Source organism: Nipponia nippon, unplaced genomic scaffold (genome assembly GCF_047370975.1).
Source record: "Nipponia nippon isolate SJK-2023a ecotype South Korea unplaced genomic scaffold, ASM4737097v1 scaffold_1, whole genome shotgun sequence".
In the NCBI taxonomy this organism is placed as follows: domain Eukaryota; kingdom Metazoa; phylum Chordata; class Aves; order Pelecaniformes; family Threskiornithidae; genus Nipponia; species Nipponia nippon.
Window position 1 is genome coordinate 37,362,485 of NW_028262290.1, and position 16,813 is coordinate 37,379,297.

The 16,813-nt window shown below is 37.9% G+C and overlaps 1 protein-coding gene across 3 annotated transcripts in view; it reads right to left on the reverse strand.

Annotated features, from left to right (window-relative positions):
* Window positions 1-16,813, reverse strand: part of CUNH8orf34 (chromosome unknown C8orf34 homolog) — a 173,896-nt gene that overhangs the window by 137,200 nt on the left and 19,883 nt on the right. For all 3 annotated transcript variants that reach the window (XM_087751811.1, XM_087751803.1, XM_087751796.1), the window contains exons 2-3: window positions 4,247-4,394; window positions 3,128-3,259 (exon numbers count right to left, since the gene is read on the reverse strand). In XM_087751811.1, coding sequence (XP_087607937.1) covers window positions 3,128-3,259; window positions 4,247-4,394 — 280 coding nt within the window. The remainder of the gene's footprint in view (window positions 1-3,127; window positions 3,260-4,246; window positions 4,395-16,813) is intronic.

Sequence of the window (16,813 nt, forward strand, 5' to 3'; positions counted from 1 at the left end):
CTATGTCTTCTCTACCACCCTTCAGTGTAATAGTTGATGGTAACAATGAAATCTCCCCTTAGCTTTCATTTCTTCAGGATGAGCAAACTGATTTCCTTCAGCTTTTCCTTGTCCATCACGTGCTCTAGTCCTTTCATCATCTTGGTGGACCTCCACTGGCCTTGCTCCAGTACACCACTGTCTATCATGACATACTCCAGAGGCCATGTCAATAGTGTGAAATAAACGCTGCTGGCTATACTCTTGCTAATGCAGCCTAGTATGCAGCTCACCTGCAGTGCTGCAAGAGCACGCAGACACAGCTGGTTCATATTCAAGTTCTTGTCCATCAGCACCCCAGGTCTTTTTCTGCAAAGCTAATTTCTAGCCATTCAGATCCCAGTTTATAATATTGCTCAGGGTTATTCCATCCAAGATGCAGAATTTTACATTTGCCAGTTGAACTTCATGAAGCTCCTCTCTCAGCCCATTCCTCGGTCCTGTTGAGGTCACTCTGAACAGCAGCCCTGCTACCCAGCATACCAACCACTTCCCACAATTTGGTCTCACCCGCAAACCTGCTAAGAGAAGATTCTACATCATCATCCAGGACATTAAGAAAGACTTTTAAATGGTATTGGTCTCAGTACCAGTCCCTTAAGCATGCCACTAGTGATAGGCTTTCCAACTGGACTTTGTATTGCCAGTCACACCCCCTTGAACCCAACAGTTGGGCCAACTTTCCACGCATCTTGTTGTCCACTTGTCTGATCCATATCTCATCAATTGAGTTATAAGGATACTATGGGAGACTGACAAAGGTTTTGCTAAAGTCAAGTTATTAAACATCCACTGCTCTTTCTTTGATTACAGGACCAGTTATTTCATCTAAGGGAGCAATGAGGTTGATCTGATCAGGCATGTCTGATCTCATAAATCCATGCTTGCTGTCCCCAATCACATTTTCCTCCTTCCCGTGGCTGGGAACACTTTCCAGGAAAATTTGCTCAATAACCTTCCCAGAGAGTGAGGTTAGGCTGATCAGCTTGTAGTTCCCAAAGTCTCCTTATTGCCCTTCCTCAAAATAGATGTGATGTTTGCCTTTTTCTAGTCATCAGGAACCTCCCACAATCATCATGACCTTTCAGTGATGATAGAATGGCTTTGCAATGATATTAGTCTCCTCCCTCAGCATGCTCAGAATGAACCCCATATAGTGCCATGTATTTATGTATGTCCAATGGCCTTAAGCACACCCTAATTCTATCTTCCTCTGTTGTGGGTAAAGCTGCACTCCCACAAACTCTGCTGCTAGACTTATGGACTAGGGTAGCTTGAGAGCAAGCATTATTAGATGCCCTTCAGTCCACAAGGACAGATCCTTGAGTCCAGTCTTATTATGGATGTATAAATTATTTCCTTGCTTGACAAGTGACCTGGTAGTTTAGAGTGCCCATCCTCCTCTTTGTCCCTCTCCTGGGACAACCTAAGGACCAACAAGCATGAAGCTTGTAGTAGGCCCACAAATGAAGGGAGTGACAGGATGTCACACCCCTACCTGGGATAAAGACTGAGAACTTGAGATCTTTAGGAGATGGCATGGAAGCTACTTGATGCATATCACAGAGTCTGAAGTGCAAGCACTGGGAGGGAGGAGAAGAACACAATATGATGACAGGAATAGCTCACAACACCCTTGGCCACTGTTTCTAACAGTGTATCTCCATAAATTGCTGTTATCCAGCAAAGACTGTTAGACTAGACTCAGATTATGAGTGACTATCACCACTTCTCTAAATATCCCTATTTAGCGAAAGTCAATTAAAATCCACACGCTACTTTTGGACTGACTTAAAAATTCATGTGCCTATAGAGAGGTACAGTGGAACTGATGATCAAATTTGAGTCTTTTTGAAGCAGGGAATGTGCTTCATGAAGAAGCAACAGAGACACATGCTCCATTTCCAGAAAAAATAATCCATAAATCTTGCTAGGACAATACAGTCCTGAGAAAAGCTGTGCTGTGGGACACAGCTACCTGTACAGCTATATTTTACTTGTTAGTTATTTATTCTCAATCAAAAAGGTTTCATAACCATACAAGACTGTTAATTACCCAAAAGCACAGCATCTCTATTGTACAAAGCTATCATGATTTACTTTACCCATTGCTGTGCTATATTTTGAACTACTGAGGCCACTGGGAGATTTTTCTCTGACTCCACTGAAGTCTAGACTTCCCCATCTTGCTTTTAGAGGAAAGACAGCAAGCCTTCTATTGCAGCATACTATATATCTCTGTTCTCATCTCTGGTCCACCTAATCACACTCTGAGTGATTAAAAAGACATGGCTATTACAAAAATTTCAAAAAGCTACAACAGTCAACTGAAGAAAACATAATTTTGCAATTTATTTTGGAGAACAAACCTTGTATATACACTTGTGTCTGTTTGTGTACCTATACATGGATATGTATGTATATTGTACCTGTATTTATTTGTGTAAAAAATCCATTAAAAATCAAGCTCAAGAACTAAATTTCTTCAATAGCCAGTACATAGGAAGCACTACATTTCATTAAGGTTTGCTGCCTCTGTTTTTACTACTTCTATTTTACAGGTCATTGACAATATTCTCTTCAGTCACTCTCTTTCTATTCTGCCTTTTCTTTCAGTGTACATTTAGATTCCTTCAGCAACTCTCAGAGCAGTACACCTGTTCTGCTGACACTGCCTCCATATCTTGAACAGCATATTCATAATTTTGCATTGCCTGACCCATTGAAAAAAAATCTATTAGGACAAATATCAACAGAACAGATTTTACACATGCAAAATGGCAATGCAAACTAAAACATCAAACCATAATTGTTATCTGAACATAAAATTGTGCATGACACCCAGATATTCTTCTGGTTTTTATCTATCTATCCATAATTCTATTCTATCTATACACGACAACTGACGGTATTATTAAAGTCTCATAATTCAAGTGAAAGTAAAGCAAGACTCAAACTCTTCTAACATATATATGCAGCCATTTCAACTGCTCATAGTTTGCTTTCCATTTTAATCCTAATTCAACAGAAAAACATCCTATGGGTTTTGAAGTATGCAAGAATTAATAATGTAGTGAAGCTTTCTTACATGACTTGGACTCCGGTGACGGTGGAGAAATGTTGGACACGGCAAGGTCACTCTTTGACTTTTTAGGCTTTTTTGCATTTACCTGCCAAGGTTTATCATAACTTCTAAAATCTCTCCTTGTTCCTTTATTCTCTGTTAAAAGAATCGAGTCAGGCAATTATAACATTTGTAGGGTCATTTTTCAAAGATTTAATAAACGATTAATCCAGAAAAAAACAAGACCTATCATTCCAAACCAAAGTCAGCTCTTTTTGTTCTCCTGTTTCTGATTTATGCTAAATTTCATGTCTTCCATTTCCTAAGCATGAAAATTTAGAAATTCATTAATATGATTTTCATTAAAAACATAACATCTTACTTTTTATTATGAAAAAGTCCTTAACCTCCTTGGTTTGGCAGTTTGACTGCCTACGCTTAAAACTTTACATTTGATATAAATAAAAAGTTGATTTGTCAGGCAATTAACATTTTGACTATTAGCAGCTACTTGAAATCTAATACAGTCTGAAACAGATCACCAGTCAATTTTTAAAAACAAAACCAACATTCAAATAGTAGCTTGTACCAGAATATCAAAGCTAAAATTTCTACTTTAGAATCAGAGCAGATATTATTTCAGAAATTTTTTTTATGCTTCTGAAGATCTACAGTCATAAATTATTCACACTGGAGTTCATAAAGTAGTAATAGCATCTTCTCATTAAGTGTTGGAATGATGGATTGTTAAAAATGTGTATTATTAAAGAAAATACCTCAACAGAGGCTAATCTCAGGCACAAACACACCATGGGAGGGAAAAGTAAAACAAAGCAAAGAGACAAGGAAAACAAAGAGGACAGCAGGGGAATCCAAGGACCTTTATATACACCTTCTTTCTCATTAAGACTGGGGTTGTTTCCACCCTGTAACTCCAACCCATACTCACACGATACGTACATAGGCTGAGCTGACAGCCAACAATATATATGAAATTCAGTATCTACTGAACAAACAGGATTTATTGTGCATGCTCAAAACCAGAGTAGTACCTGTTCAGTAGGTACATGTGCATCCAGGAAATCATGGACAAACGTATGGGATTATACCAGAGACTAGTCCTTCCCAGCATATAGAACATACCTGATGTTTCACTCTCTGCCCAAAGGGCAGCAGAGCCAGACAACGTTCTCTGAAGCTGACTGCGGTTCCCCTGTTTGGACTGAAGATGATCAATTAGAAATGGGATTGGCTGGTCAGGTGTCTCTGTTATCAGCTTGGTCATCAACTCCTTTAGAAAATTAAAACAAAACAAAAAATTAGTTAGATATTGCACCTAAAGTAATCTTGTATTTACCAAAAGTAAAGGAGCATTTATAAAGGAAAAGCCTTTTTCAACTTTGAAGAAAACAGCTGGAAACACCCATCTCTTCAAACTACTACTAGCTTCGCCCTATGAAGTGTTCACATCTGTAGTGCTCTTAGCCTACACAGTCACTTATCCACTGTAATTTACGTTAAACAACCTAACCACTGCTACCTGCTCAAATTTACCCAAAACAATCTGAATAACCATTCAGAACAAGCACCTTTTCAGAGCAGCGAGTAGCTCTTCTCTGACCCATACATCCAAGTCTCTTCTCATTGGAAACTGGTGTATCAGGAAGGTTGGTGCATTTTTGATCTCACCCAGACATGGAACAATGATCTGGTTAGAATATGCATTCATATCTGGGAACTCCAAGGTCGGATCAAACAGGCAGACATTTTCTAAAGCAAGTCCTCCAAAATAAGATTGTATAGACACGAGCAAGTATTTTATTACACTGTTGCAGACACGGATAGAAACCCAATGTCAACAGGAAACCATCTCCTATGCCATGCATTGATACTATCAAATTGCTGTTACACACCCTGGCCTTGCAGGGCTGCAGAAAGAGAAGCACTCTCCATATTGTTGCTGAGTTTCATCCTGGCTCCCTACACATAAAACATAAATTAGGAATCCAGAAAGAAGCTGTGGCTCTGTGCTGGGTATGCGCCCTGAAAGGAACTCAATGACTAATGTGGGAGGTGACCCTGAAATCCACATAATTCCACAGGAAATCTGTGGCTGCCACTGCAAAATGAAAAAGCTCCACGGAAATAAAAAATTACAGGAATATACAACAAAATCAGGGCAAAAAAATGGCTAAGTTATTAAGAGCATTTATTCTTTCTTAATCTATCCCCAAGTATAAATCTTGCCATAACTTCCACACACTTAAGTCTATCTCCGCTTCGTCTTTTCCACACGTTCATTTAATGAATAATTTTTTAAATACTATTAGTTACTTAGTACTACCATCAGTTAGTTGTATTGGAAGAAGATACTTAAGAGGGAGTATACCAAATAAGAGTAAACATGAGTAACAGCATGCAGGATTTTTTGGACACAGCAAGTTATCTTTTTCCACTCCAAGACTTTCCATTCTTTTTTATTCAAGTAGTGGTATAAACAATGAGGTACAAGTGAAAATGAGACAGAAACAAGCTTTCCGTTTCAGAAAGAGAAATTTAACTTCAGGAAAAAAAAAAGGAGAAAACATGCCCAATCTCATGTCTTGTGAAGATATGACCATCTGTGACATGATTTTTGATAATTATCTACAGGGAACCAAAAAAAAAGTCTCTTTGGTTTTGAAATGGAACTTCATCAGGAGAAATTAAGCTACTTACTAATCTTAGAAATTGTAAAACTATGGAGCGTAACTTCATCTAGACTGTCTCTCACCAAGGTAGGAAAAACCCTCTGGTATACATCATACATGAAAAATCCAGAAATTGGAGTAATTCATATATTGGTTGCTTGGCAACACTCTAACAGCAAACCTTTCTTTTTTCCCTGCCAAATGCAGAATTAGTGACAAGTGGAAAGATGTAATCTTGTGCTTGTAATGGACCACAATAGCAGTAGGAATTCCACTGCAGAGGATTCTGTTACCAAAGGAAAAGTGTCAATCTGTAATAGCTAACTTGTAATTTAAATCATTTCTCTGAACCATGGTTTGAAAATTATTTTTCTGTCTTAGATTAATAAAAACAAGATGATGAGAACTGAGATACATGCACTGATACTATTAATTTTTAAAGACATGCATGGGTGACAATCTATTAATAATACATTACAAAATTAATGTAGCATTAAAAAAGATAATACGGAGATGGAAAGTTTTTAAATGCCTACATGTCAATGTAAGAGAAAAGCTACTTGATTGTTGCCATAACTGACTTGCTTTTCACAGAAGAAATGGTCTTTAATTAACAGAAACAGACTTAATAAAATAATTATTGGGATTATTGGATTCTTCACCTTATTCTGAGACATAACAATAAAACTAAACAACATAATTGCACAAAGTAAAAAAAAAAAAGTGCTATTCCAAGGTGATGTGAAATTAGCTCTTATTCAAAAGGGCCACTTTTTTATCTACTGTTAACATATTGGTAATAAGGCCTGAGTGATATAGAGATCTGTGCTGTCCCAGAGCATAATCAGTTCTATTCTGTGATAGCAATTAGAAAAATTAAAAGAACTATAGATATAAGCTACTTTTATCTATCTGGAATAACAAATGAGCCGTACCAATCTGTACACCTAAAGCAAAAAAGAAATAACACTGCTGGAATCCTCATAAACTGAAAATAGTAGGCAGTTCCAAAAAAATACTACTTATTTGTGTAATAAGCCTCAAACTGATTTGCCTCAAGCACTTTCAGAGATGTCATTAAAAGTAAATACAGCTCTAAGTCAACACAAAGGTGACTCAGATTATGAACCCTGCTGTCTAAGGAAGATGTAGCTCTTTATTATGAGTATTCCATTGCAAAAGGGGAGTGAAGAAGCTCTTAGGGATTTGCTTCTCAAGATGCTCCAAGCAAGGTGGGAAAGTGGTCTCCAACTTACTACAGCAGGGTTCCTGAACTCTGCAGAATTGTCAGAGAACACCTCCACCCCAACCAGTGGTAACAATAGCCATGATAACAGCTTCAGACATATGCTCTATGTAAATCCACATTCACATGCAGGAGGTGTTACCTCCTTCCATATCCTCCTGCCACACACACTGTCAGAGATCCCAGAAGTAGGATCACAACTCCATGATCCTCACTGCCTTCTCCCTCCCACCAAATTCTGCCACTCAGTCCGTCAAGGGACCTAATTCCATCCGCTCAGCCCCCAACCCATGCTTCTCAAGCTCATGCTTCCTTTGAGACTCTTGTCATCCACAGCAAATTGGCAATTACAAGGTAACGTTACCTGCCTGTGTTTGGTTGCTTGGCTATGCCACGGGGTGGAGGGGTAGGAGGGGGAAGAGGAAAAAAAAACAAAACAAAATAAAAAAAACTCAACAAAAAAGCAAGAAACTTCACACAAACAGTAACCGTATTTAGCACTCAGGTCACTTTTTAAGTAAAAACATGTACTTCATTGAAGGTGAAAAGACATTACAGATTAGGAACGCCTATTAGGGGTATTCTCATCTCAGCACCATTCCCTAGTAAAAGACAAACTACCTTAAACTTCTGGTGAAACTATCCAAAGTTTATTTGATGCTCTCATCTGTTGCTCAGATGACATCTTAATAGACAGCAGGAACAACATACTACATGGTACTCTAAATATACTCTTACAAGTTTGAAGTGCTTCAAAAAAAAAGATGACCAAAGTGAAGGTATTAAATAAGAAAAACTAAAGTGTACAACAAGTTACAAAAATAAAATTCCTTTTTGGTTAGCAGCAGTCTGATCTGACTCACAACGTGCTAAGTAGGCAAGGTTTCACAAGAAAAAGAAAAGGAAAAAGACCAACTAGTCTCAATGAAGCCGCCTCTGCATTAACAGCAGAATAAAAATGGCACAGGAACATTGAAACTGAGATTCATTTCTTGATGAAAAATTCAACAGATAAGTTTCAACTATGCATGAACACAGAAATGCAAGATATTTATATGTCTCTTAAAATAATTAACTATAATTTTTGCCTTTCTAGCTCAAATTTCTGTGTTTCCTACTTGTTCCCAATTTCACCTAATTCAAAGAAGATAAATAAAAAAAATTGTCTACCTTTATAACATGTTCTTCTGTGCACAGTGTGCCTTATAACAACAAATAAACAGTCAGGGAGAACTGATTCTCCATGCTGCCAGATGAACCGTTCGCTACCCATAATCTCTCTCCTATCTTCTTTCCACTGCTATGTCTTCCTTCCACTCTATGTCCTCTTGTCTTTTCTATCAGTGGGACTCCCCTCAGTCTCTCCCTTCCAGCTGTGTAGCAAGTGAAGAAGCCTCTTCAGATGTCAATAGCCATTAATTCCTTGTGGACCCATGAAAGATACTGCAGCACAGAAAAGGGGTGAAAGGGAACTTCCATGATTACTACAGACCAGACCCCTAGCATGAATACATTTGTTTCTGCTGCTTCCCCACTGTATTGCCCCAAACCAGGTTCTGCCCTGACCAGAAGAAAAAATAACAGGCAAAAAGGTGATATAAGCTCCAGAAAATCTGGAAGTTAACTTCTCCAAGGATTTTACCTTGCCCTGTGCAAACCAGAAATGAAAAGTTATTTCTACTTTCTTCTTTCTTCATATGTTTTTACATTCACTACTTCTATTAAACTATGTAAGATAGACTGTTTTAAAAGAAACTTACAAAAGCTCATCTGTGGATATTTCAAAGAGAGAGATTCATGCACCCATTGATAAGGCTGCAAAATATCTTGAAAACAACAGGTCTAAACTAGCGACTTAATATATTAATTCTTTATAAAGAGAATAATCTTTCACTATTGTGCTATCCTGAGGTCCTCCATTACTTATGCAATGCAGGTTCAAATTTTAATTTCCTTGTGACTGTCCATGCATTTAATACAAATGAAACAGTCTTCACAGTCTATTAATCACAGGCCCAATTACAAGAAACCTCTAATTAGCTATGTCTAAATGTACCTATCAGGTTATTAAGTTAATTAAGAGACATTCTATCTTGCCCTGTAATTGATAACAGTAACTACACAACAATCACAGGTTTTGTTTTTAATTATATAGACTTCTACAGCATATGGCAGAGCGTGCACAGATTTTGGCTGTATTATGCTCTCATTTCATGGTTTAAATTAGATTTTTAAGGCAGGTAGAGTGAATTGCCCTCAGAAGATATCTGTCTTTCTCCTGCCAAACAAAGAGACTAGGTGGCTTAGCTTAAACTACAAGGTTTTGATGTGATTCAGTTCCAAATTAAGACAATTACGTACAGCAGTCTTCACACCGATGTCAATGGCGATCTTATCAATGCAGAAGTCAAGGAGCCTAGAGACCTCCCAGTTGACTAGCCAGGGTACATCCACTTAGGATAAGAAGAATGGCGCTCCAGGCTCCACTGACTGTACTGGCTACGTATCCGTTGACTACAATGGAGCTTAGACATTTAGAAGACAGGCAGACATCTAAATTTACTTTTGCTAATCACTTCATACAGGCTGTAAGTGAACAAAGATATAAAATTGAGTGAAAATCTGTGGAAGAAAAGTAAGCTTAATAAACTTTTTTGTGATTGACACTTTTTTTTCTTTAGAATCCCTTTCTGATTTCTGCAGTAATAAAGCAAGGGGGAAAAAAAAGTATAGTTCAACATTATTCTTACTGACTAAAATAAAAGTTTGCAATTATTAAATGAGAGCAGAAAGGTAAAAATCACTGCTTCTACCACAAAATATTATTTGCTATGGAAATGAAGGAAAAATACCAGCATCCTTCTTTCTGAAAACAGCTAGGCTTTATATCTTCTTGAGCAATTCAGAATTAAAAGAAGAAAATCACATTATAGACTATAATCAAAATGGACTTCAACATATTTTAAGCATTCATGAAATTATCACCACATCTCCCTATGAAATAAATTATTCAACACAAAGCAAATCTCCACATAAACACAATTCACATGCCCGCACCATACTAGTTGTTTCAAACTAACAAAGGTAGAAAAACAGTTGAGGGCAAACCTCTAGAGGATTAATAGTCCTATTCAGCTTGTTTGTGAAAATATTCAGGCTTTTACCTGGAACTGACTAAAACATTTTCAAGCAACTCTTTCTTCATTCAAAGCCTCAACACTACTTATTCCCGCCATTTCAGCATTTACCCGTGCAGCTAAATTTAGTATCACAAAACTGCAGTACACAGCATGGCATGCACCCCACAAAGAAATTACTTTGGATGTACAACTAAAGAGAAAGTACAAAGCTGATATGGTGGCCCTGATATTATGTGCAAACAAAATTCCCCTAAAGGTGGCACTGGTAGGGAAATCTACAATACGGGACTAGTGGCACGGGTAACATTTTCAGACTCAGACTGTTACCATTCAAAGTCTCAAACTGCTTTTTTTCACACCTCAAATCAGGTTGATAACTCTCTGATATACAAAATTGCTACACTTTTGGATCATACAATGAAAATAATAAGAGGGAGCCTGAAAACAAGTTATCATTGAATAGCTAACAATCCTCCTTAAATGTTCATTTATTAAATATCTGTACCAATTCAGTAACAGAAGACCGATTTTGGGGGCTACATTACTAACCATATGTTTAGGGAGAGTCTGGAGAGTAGAATGGAAACAACATATTCTTTCCACTACAAACCCTTTGCAAATCATATAATCAGTTCCCTGAGCTGGATGAACTAGCCCTATCTGATATAAATCCAACTCATGTATGTAACAGTTGATAAAATATGTATCATTGATCTTACTCAGTGATCCAGAAACAAAAACCTTTTGCATAGATGAGGTCTGGTGTACAATTCTGAAGTTTCACTGAGTAAGCTCATGACAGTTTATCAAACTCCACCATGCACATCATAACGTGCAATATCTACCTGAACCTCTTGCTGTATTTTCTCACTTATGTATCCTTTGAGGGTTTTTTCCCTCTTATCTTATTCTTGATATTTCAAATATCATTGTCTCAAATGTATTATACCGCTTCTGAGTTCACAAAGTAGCTTCAAACACCTGTGCTCTTTTGCTTTATTATTGAAAGATTTCTTTTCTCCCTTTCAATCATTTCAGACAAGAATGCTGCCAAAAGGGAGGTCACTGGTACTAGGTTACTCTAAAACATTAACTACTTCTCAGGAAAAGAACAAAAGGTTAAAGACATGCTCTCAGATATGCCAAGCATGTCAACAGTTATCACATTTTCACCCACGGTTTTCAAATCACAAAGATTTTCTATGATAGCTTACACTTCTCTCAGCAGTCCTGTATCTCTGCATAACAATCTCATGGTTGTGGAATTATGCCTACCATATCATTACCTGAACTCAGCAAGGATTTATCAAACGAGGGTAGTTCGTGTTACGGCAGAAACACTGTAAGGTTTCTCTAAAGTGTAATTCAGAAATCTTCCTCAGTTTCCACCCACTCTATCAACCGGTGGAAATTCTACCCTGAAGGCAAGGCACTTCACAGTTCAACCAAAAGAAAATGAAAACTACTGGTTTTCTGAAATGTCTATAGGATTTTCATCGAAAGGAATACTCATAGAAAAAGGCTAGGAAAGACTATTACAACCTGGACTGATGTACTTAAATTACAGCCATAAAACAGTACTGACTGCACATCACTGCCTTTCCTAAAACCTAACTCAACAGGCTAGAGATGATCTTTCTCTGATCAGCTGAATTAATCTTATTCCAATTTCAAGGTCTAAGGTGAAGCCACTTGTTCCTCTGTGTTCAGTGATTCATTACTGTAACTGTTAAAAAAATCGCATCATATTTCCACTTTAAACATCACTGACTTAGCTTCTACTTGCCTGGAACAAACTTCTTCTCTGAGGGAGGGTCATACTAGGAACTGAAGCAGTAGATATTTTTGTGGCTACCTCTGGTGGATTGACCCCAGCCAGCAGCTGAGCACCCACCAGCCGCTCACGCACTCCCACCCACAGCAGGATGGGGAGAGAATGGGAAGAGCAAAAACAAGAAAAGCTCATGGGTTGAGATAAAGACTTTTTAATAAGCAAAGGCATGAGGGAAAAAAAAAACAAACGTGATGCCAAGGCAATCACTCACCACCTCCCACTGCCCAGCCACTCCCCAAGCAATGGCTACTTCAGAAAATGTACCCCTCAGCTTTTATTGCTGAGCATGACATTAGATGGTAAGGAATATGTCTTTGCTCAGTGGGGGTCAGCTGTCTCAGCTGTGTCCCCTCCCAGCCTCTTGCCCACCCCCAGCCTGCTTGCTGGTAGGCAGAGTGAGGAACAGAGAAGGCCTTGACCCTGTGCAAGCACTGCTCAGCGATAGCTAAAAGACTGCTGTGTTATCAACACTGTTTTAGTCACAAATCTGAAACACAGCACCATATGGGCTGCTATGAAGAAAACCAACTCCATCCCAGACAGATCCAGTACAGTACTACTATAGTAATGGTTATTAAGTGTTCATGATTGGTGATCAGAAAAAGAAGGTTGTACACGAAAAAAACAATTGGTATATTAGGGGATTGACTCAGCAAAGGACTTAAGCTCAGGTATTTTTATGCATGAGAAGTAAAGAATTATAAAGCCAGGTGCATGCTTAAAATGCCTCGATGAATTCAACCCCTGCTCTGTGACGGAAGAATTGCAAGCATTTCCTTCCTTCCAGGAGCCTACCAAAAAAAACCTAGATCTTTTTTCAGAATCTAACTATGCAAATATGTTTTGAAGATTGATGGAAATCCTTTCAATTCCACCCCATGGAAAACTTGGACAATACACATTTTCAAAATGTGGGCAGCATCGAACCACACTTATCAGGTGGGTTTTTTTCTGCCCCCTCCCCCCACCAATCACTTATCTCAGTAAAGTTAAAAAAATGTAAATACATGTTTCTGAATTAGATCACACATTAGATATACTACTGATACATTATCAGAAGAAAAACTTATCAGAAATACATGTTGCATATTCATCACTTCTTATGCTTTTTTCTCGTTCTTATTCTCACAGTTTAGGGGAATTCAACTGATTGATTTGTCAGTGCTTAAAGAAAATTACTATGCAAGACACGATTTTATACTTTCTTTTTTTTTTTTTTTTTTTCCAATTACCATTACATTATAATATCTAAAAGCAAAATGCCAGAAGTATGGCATTGATAAATTTGGTCTAGGAATTAAGAGTCCCAATTTTTTACTACTTAAAATCCCAGAATTCAACACAGCTACTCGTAATTTTTTTGGCAGAATACAGAAGGACCTAAGTCTGGAGCTGGGCAACAAGAGATGATCTAGCATAAAGCTGGTGAAAGTCCTAGTTCTACCTAAACTCATGAGCAAGGTGCACACCCGTCCCACCCATTGCCTGAAACCATGTTACAACCAGCAAAAGAGTCCTGGCTATAGTGCAGAAGCAACATAACCTGAAACATAAAAGCATTAATTTCTTCTCTTTTTAAAAGAAGTTTATTTCCTGTAAAATTACATTAACATAAATCTGATATTACAGGCTGTGATATATCTTAGAAGTTAGAAACGCATGTAGTCCAAGAATTTTCCCAGTAACTCAGTCAAGTTTATATCATTTACATGTAACAAAATGGCTCTTCTTATACATGAAATATTGACATTCAAAATGAACAATCTACATTTTCTCTACTTCATATTTCATCCTTTTAAAAGCCTGTCAAAACTTTGCCAGCTGTATAACAAAAACTGGTGGTGAGTAGTCACATTAGAAGACCTGATATTTTACTCAGACAACTTCCCCTGTGGATAGCAGTATTGGAATGAAGAAAAAATGACAATATGACATTTACATGTCAACAGCTAACGTTAAAAAAAAATTGTTTAAAATCAGTTTTCCTAGAAGCTTTTTTTGGATTTCTTTTTTTTTTTTTACATTTCTATTTTAAAAGCTACTAACTGTATGCCAAACCATAGCACCGGAGGCAGAACACTAGCAGAGCTCTTCCAAACACTAATTTCCTGCAGAACGTATTGGAAGCTGTTTAACAGTGCGTATCGCTAGAGACATTTCCCACTAGGAACTGTTTGGCAGTCACCCACACAGCAGGAGAGCACAGTCAGGACTCTTGGGTGAGCTGTGGACACACATTTCCAAATCCTTCATCCTTCACTCAACTCGGTCATGCAGCTTTGCCTACTCATTGGTTTCATCATAGCAGGTATGCTATCAGCCACCAAATGCTCATTTATCCACAGGATAATTTACCAGCAGGCATGAGGAAGACTTCTGAGGCTGATCTCACGCATGAACGAAGGAGACCACAAAACAACAGAAAAATAAATCAGCAATAATATATCTAGCATAAAAATATTAACATAAATACAAATATTTGGAAGTGAAATGAAAAACCTGAACTCCAGGGTCACAGACCTAAGGCTTTAAATCATTGAATCTTGCCAGACATCTCTCCTGGGTATGTGTGCGTATACATATACACGTACAGAGATTTTCAGTATTTAAGTAATCTGCAGTTCTAGAAAAAGAAATTCTGGTTTTATTGGAATGTCCACAGTACAAACTTCAGCATACCACTTCAGACCTTCGGGGCCATTTTCAGGCTGTTACCCAGTTCAGGCTTTGGACTGAAGTTCAAATCGTTATCACTTGCACAGTGCTCCTTAGGTGGTGGCTTTACTATATGAACAGTTCTGAAATTACCATTTGGACTAAGATACTAGAATCATACACTGGTCATAAATTTAAAATTAGAAATAATGTTTTTTTCCACTTACATATCCACTTTCTTTAATGAAGTCCCTTATAATAAATTTACTTCTGAAGTATGAGCACAATCTAATGGATGGTTTTGATCAAACAGATTTATTTCTAAGTATGGCTTATTACAAAAAAGAGTGAGTGGATCTGTTTAATTTTCAGTTCAATCATTTAAAATTAAATTTAAAGTTTTTATTACCAGAGTTCAAATATTTATTTCAAGGACTGTGGGGTTATGCATGATTGTACTAGGAACACTATGGGCCAATAAAAGATTTTAGGATCTAAACTGAGAGTTAAGGAAAATTTAGTTACCCAAAACTAAAACTGCACTTTGACAATCTCTGTAGTATTGATACCATCAGCATGACTTGAAAATACTCCAGGTACATAAACTGTAAGTGAACCTTTGTGGTCCGATATACCTCAGAAATGAGCCTTTTTTATCCGAACACTTCAGGATCAAAGTCAATCACCGCAAAGTGACCAGAAAGCAAGACTACTCTTCCAAAGTAGCTGCCTGAATAACTATGCTACTATGACACTCGTCTGCAAGGAGGTGGGAGATGTGAGTCTAATCCCTGCAGGCTGAGCAGGGCACTGAACACAGGATCTCACAGTCCCTGAGCAAGTGAATAGAAGAGGGAGGGGTTCTGTGACCATCTCTTCTGACCCCATTTTAAATTCAAGAAGCAAGCCTTGATCAGTGCTTTTTAGAAAGACAACAGACCCTGATCTTCTAGAGCAGCCTGAATGCTCTGAAAAAACAAAAAAAACCCTCAGTAAATAGGTTTTTGCCTTCTTAGTTAAGGCTTTGGGTGGTCCTTTCACAAGCAAATATAGTGCAATACCTGGGTCAAAATACTATGAAGTATAATGAAAATAACAACTGTCAATAGGTGATGCTGGATTGCATGAGATTGCAAGTGGGAAGTACCTACAAACAATAGGTCAACATGAACAAAGTCTGCACCGCTGTTGCATACAAAGTTGTGGAAAGCTAGATTTCAGGTTTCTGAATAGGATTCATATAGATTAGTTTGAGCTTCTCAAAGTGAGAGATCTTTTAAGTATAAAAGATTATATTCTTTTAAGATTTAAAAAACACATTTACCATGTTTAAATCTCACATTGAAAGGTAAAGATTTACTGACACAAAAAAGAATTTAGAATACTGATTTTATAAGGCCACTAAGGGGTCATCTGTCCATGTAATAGAGTCTTTGGATGTAAACAATTGTGGAGATTAGTAACTCAGGTGCTAGAGAAGGTAACAGGATCTACAAGAGATTTCTAAGGAAATGACAGAACTTACCCAGCAAAAAGTCTTTCAGATTCTGCAAAACCTGATGGAGATTAGACAGACTGGCACCTAAGATTCCTGAGAGGTCTGACGGAGTTAGTGTTCTCTGACGATGCCTAACGCGTGCCCAATATTAGACCCCTCACAAATATAGTAAAGCCAATACCTGCCAGCTGCATATGAGCTCTGGTTCTCATCCAGGATACCGGAACCTAGGTACAATATAAGGCTACCATCAGCCTGAGGAGATTCAAACCCACGTCCCTCACCATACAGGATACTGTCTTAAACTCAAGGCTGTCATGTATCAGGGAAAAGAAACGTTCTAAGCTGCTTGCTAAACCTATGCTACTGCACAGTGAGATAGACAGATAGAGAGACAGACAGATAATTCAGGCAGTGACATAAGAGGGAGCACAATTTGACAATCCAGTGGCTAGTATTAAACAGCATTATAGACACAATTCTTTGACACTGTGGAGAGCTGCTTCACTTCTAACTGTTACCTCTGAAACACTGCTAGCATCATCCCTCGGGGAAGTATTCAGATGGTTGTGTCTATGTGCACAGCAACACCCGTTTTCAACTCCAGCTTGACACTCTAGACCTGGCTAATAGTTCAGACATTTCTC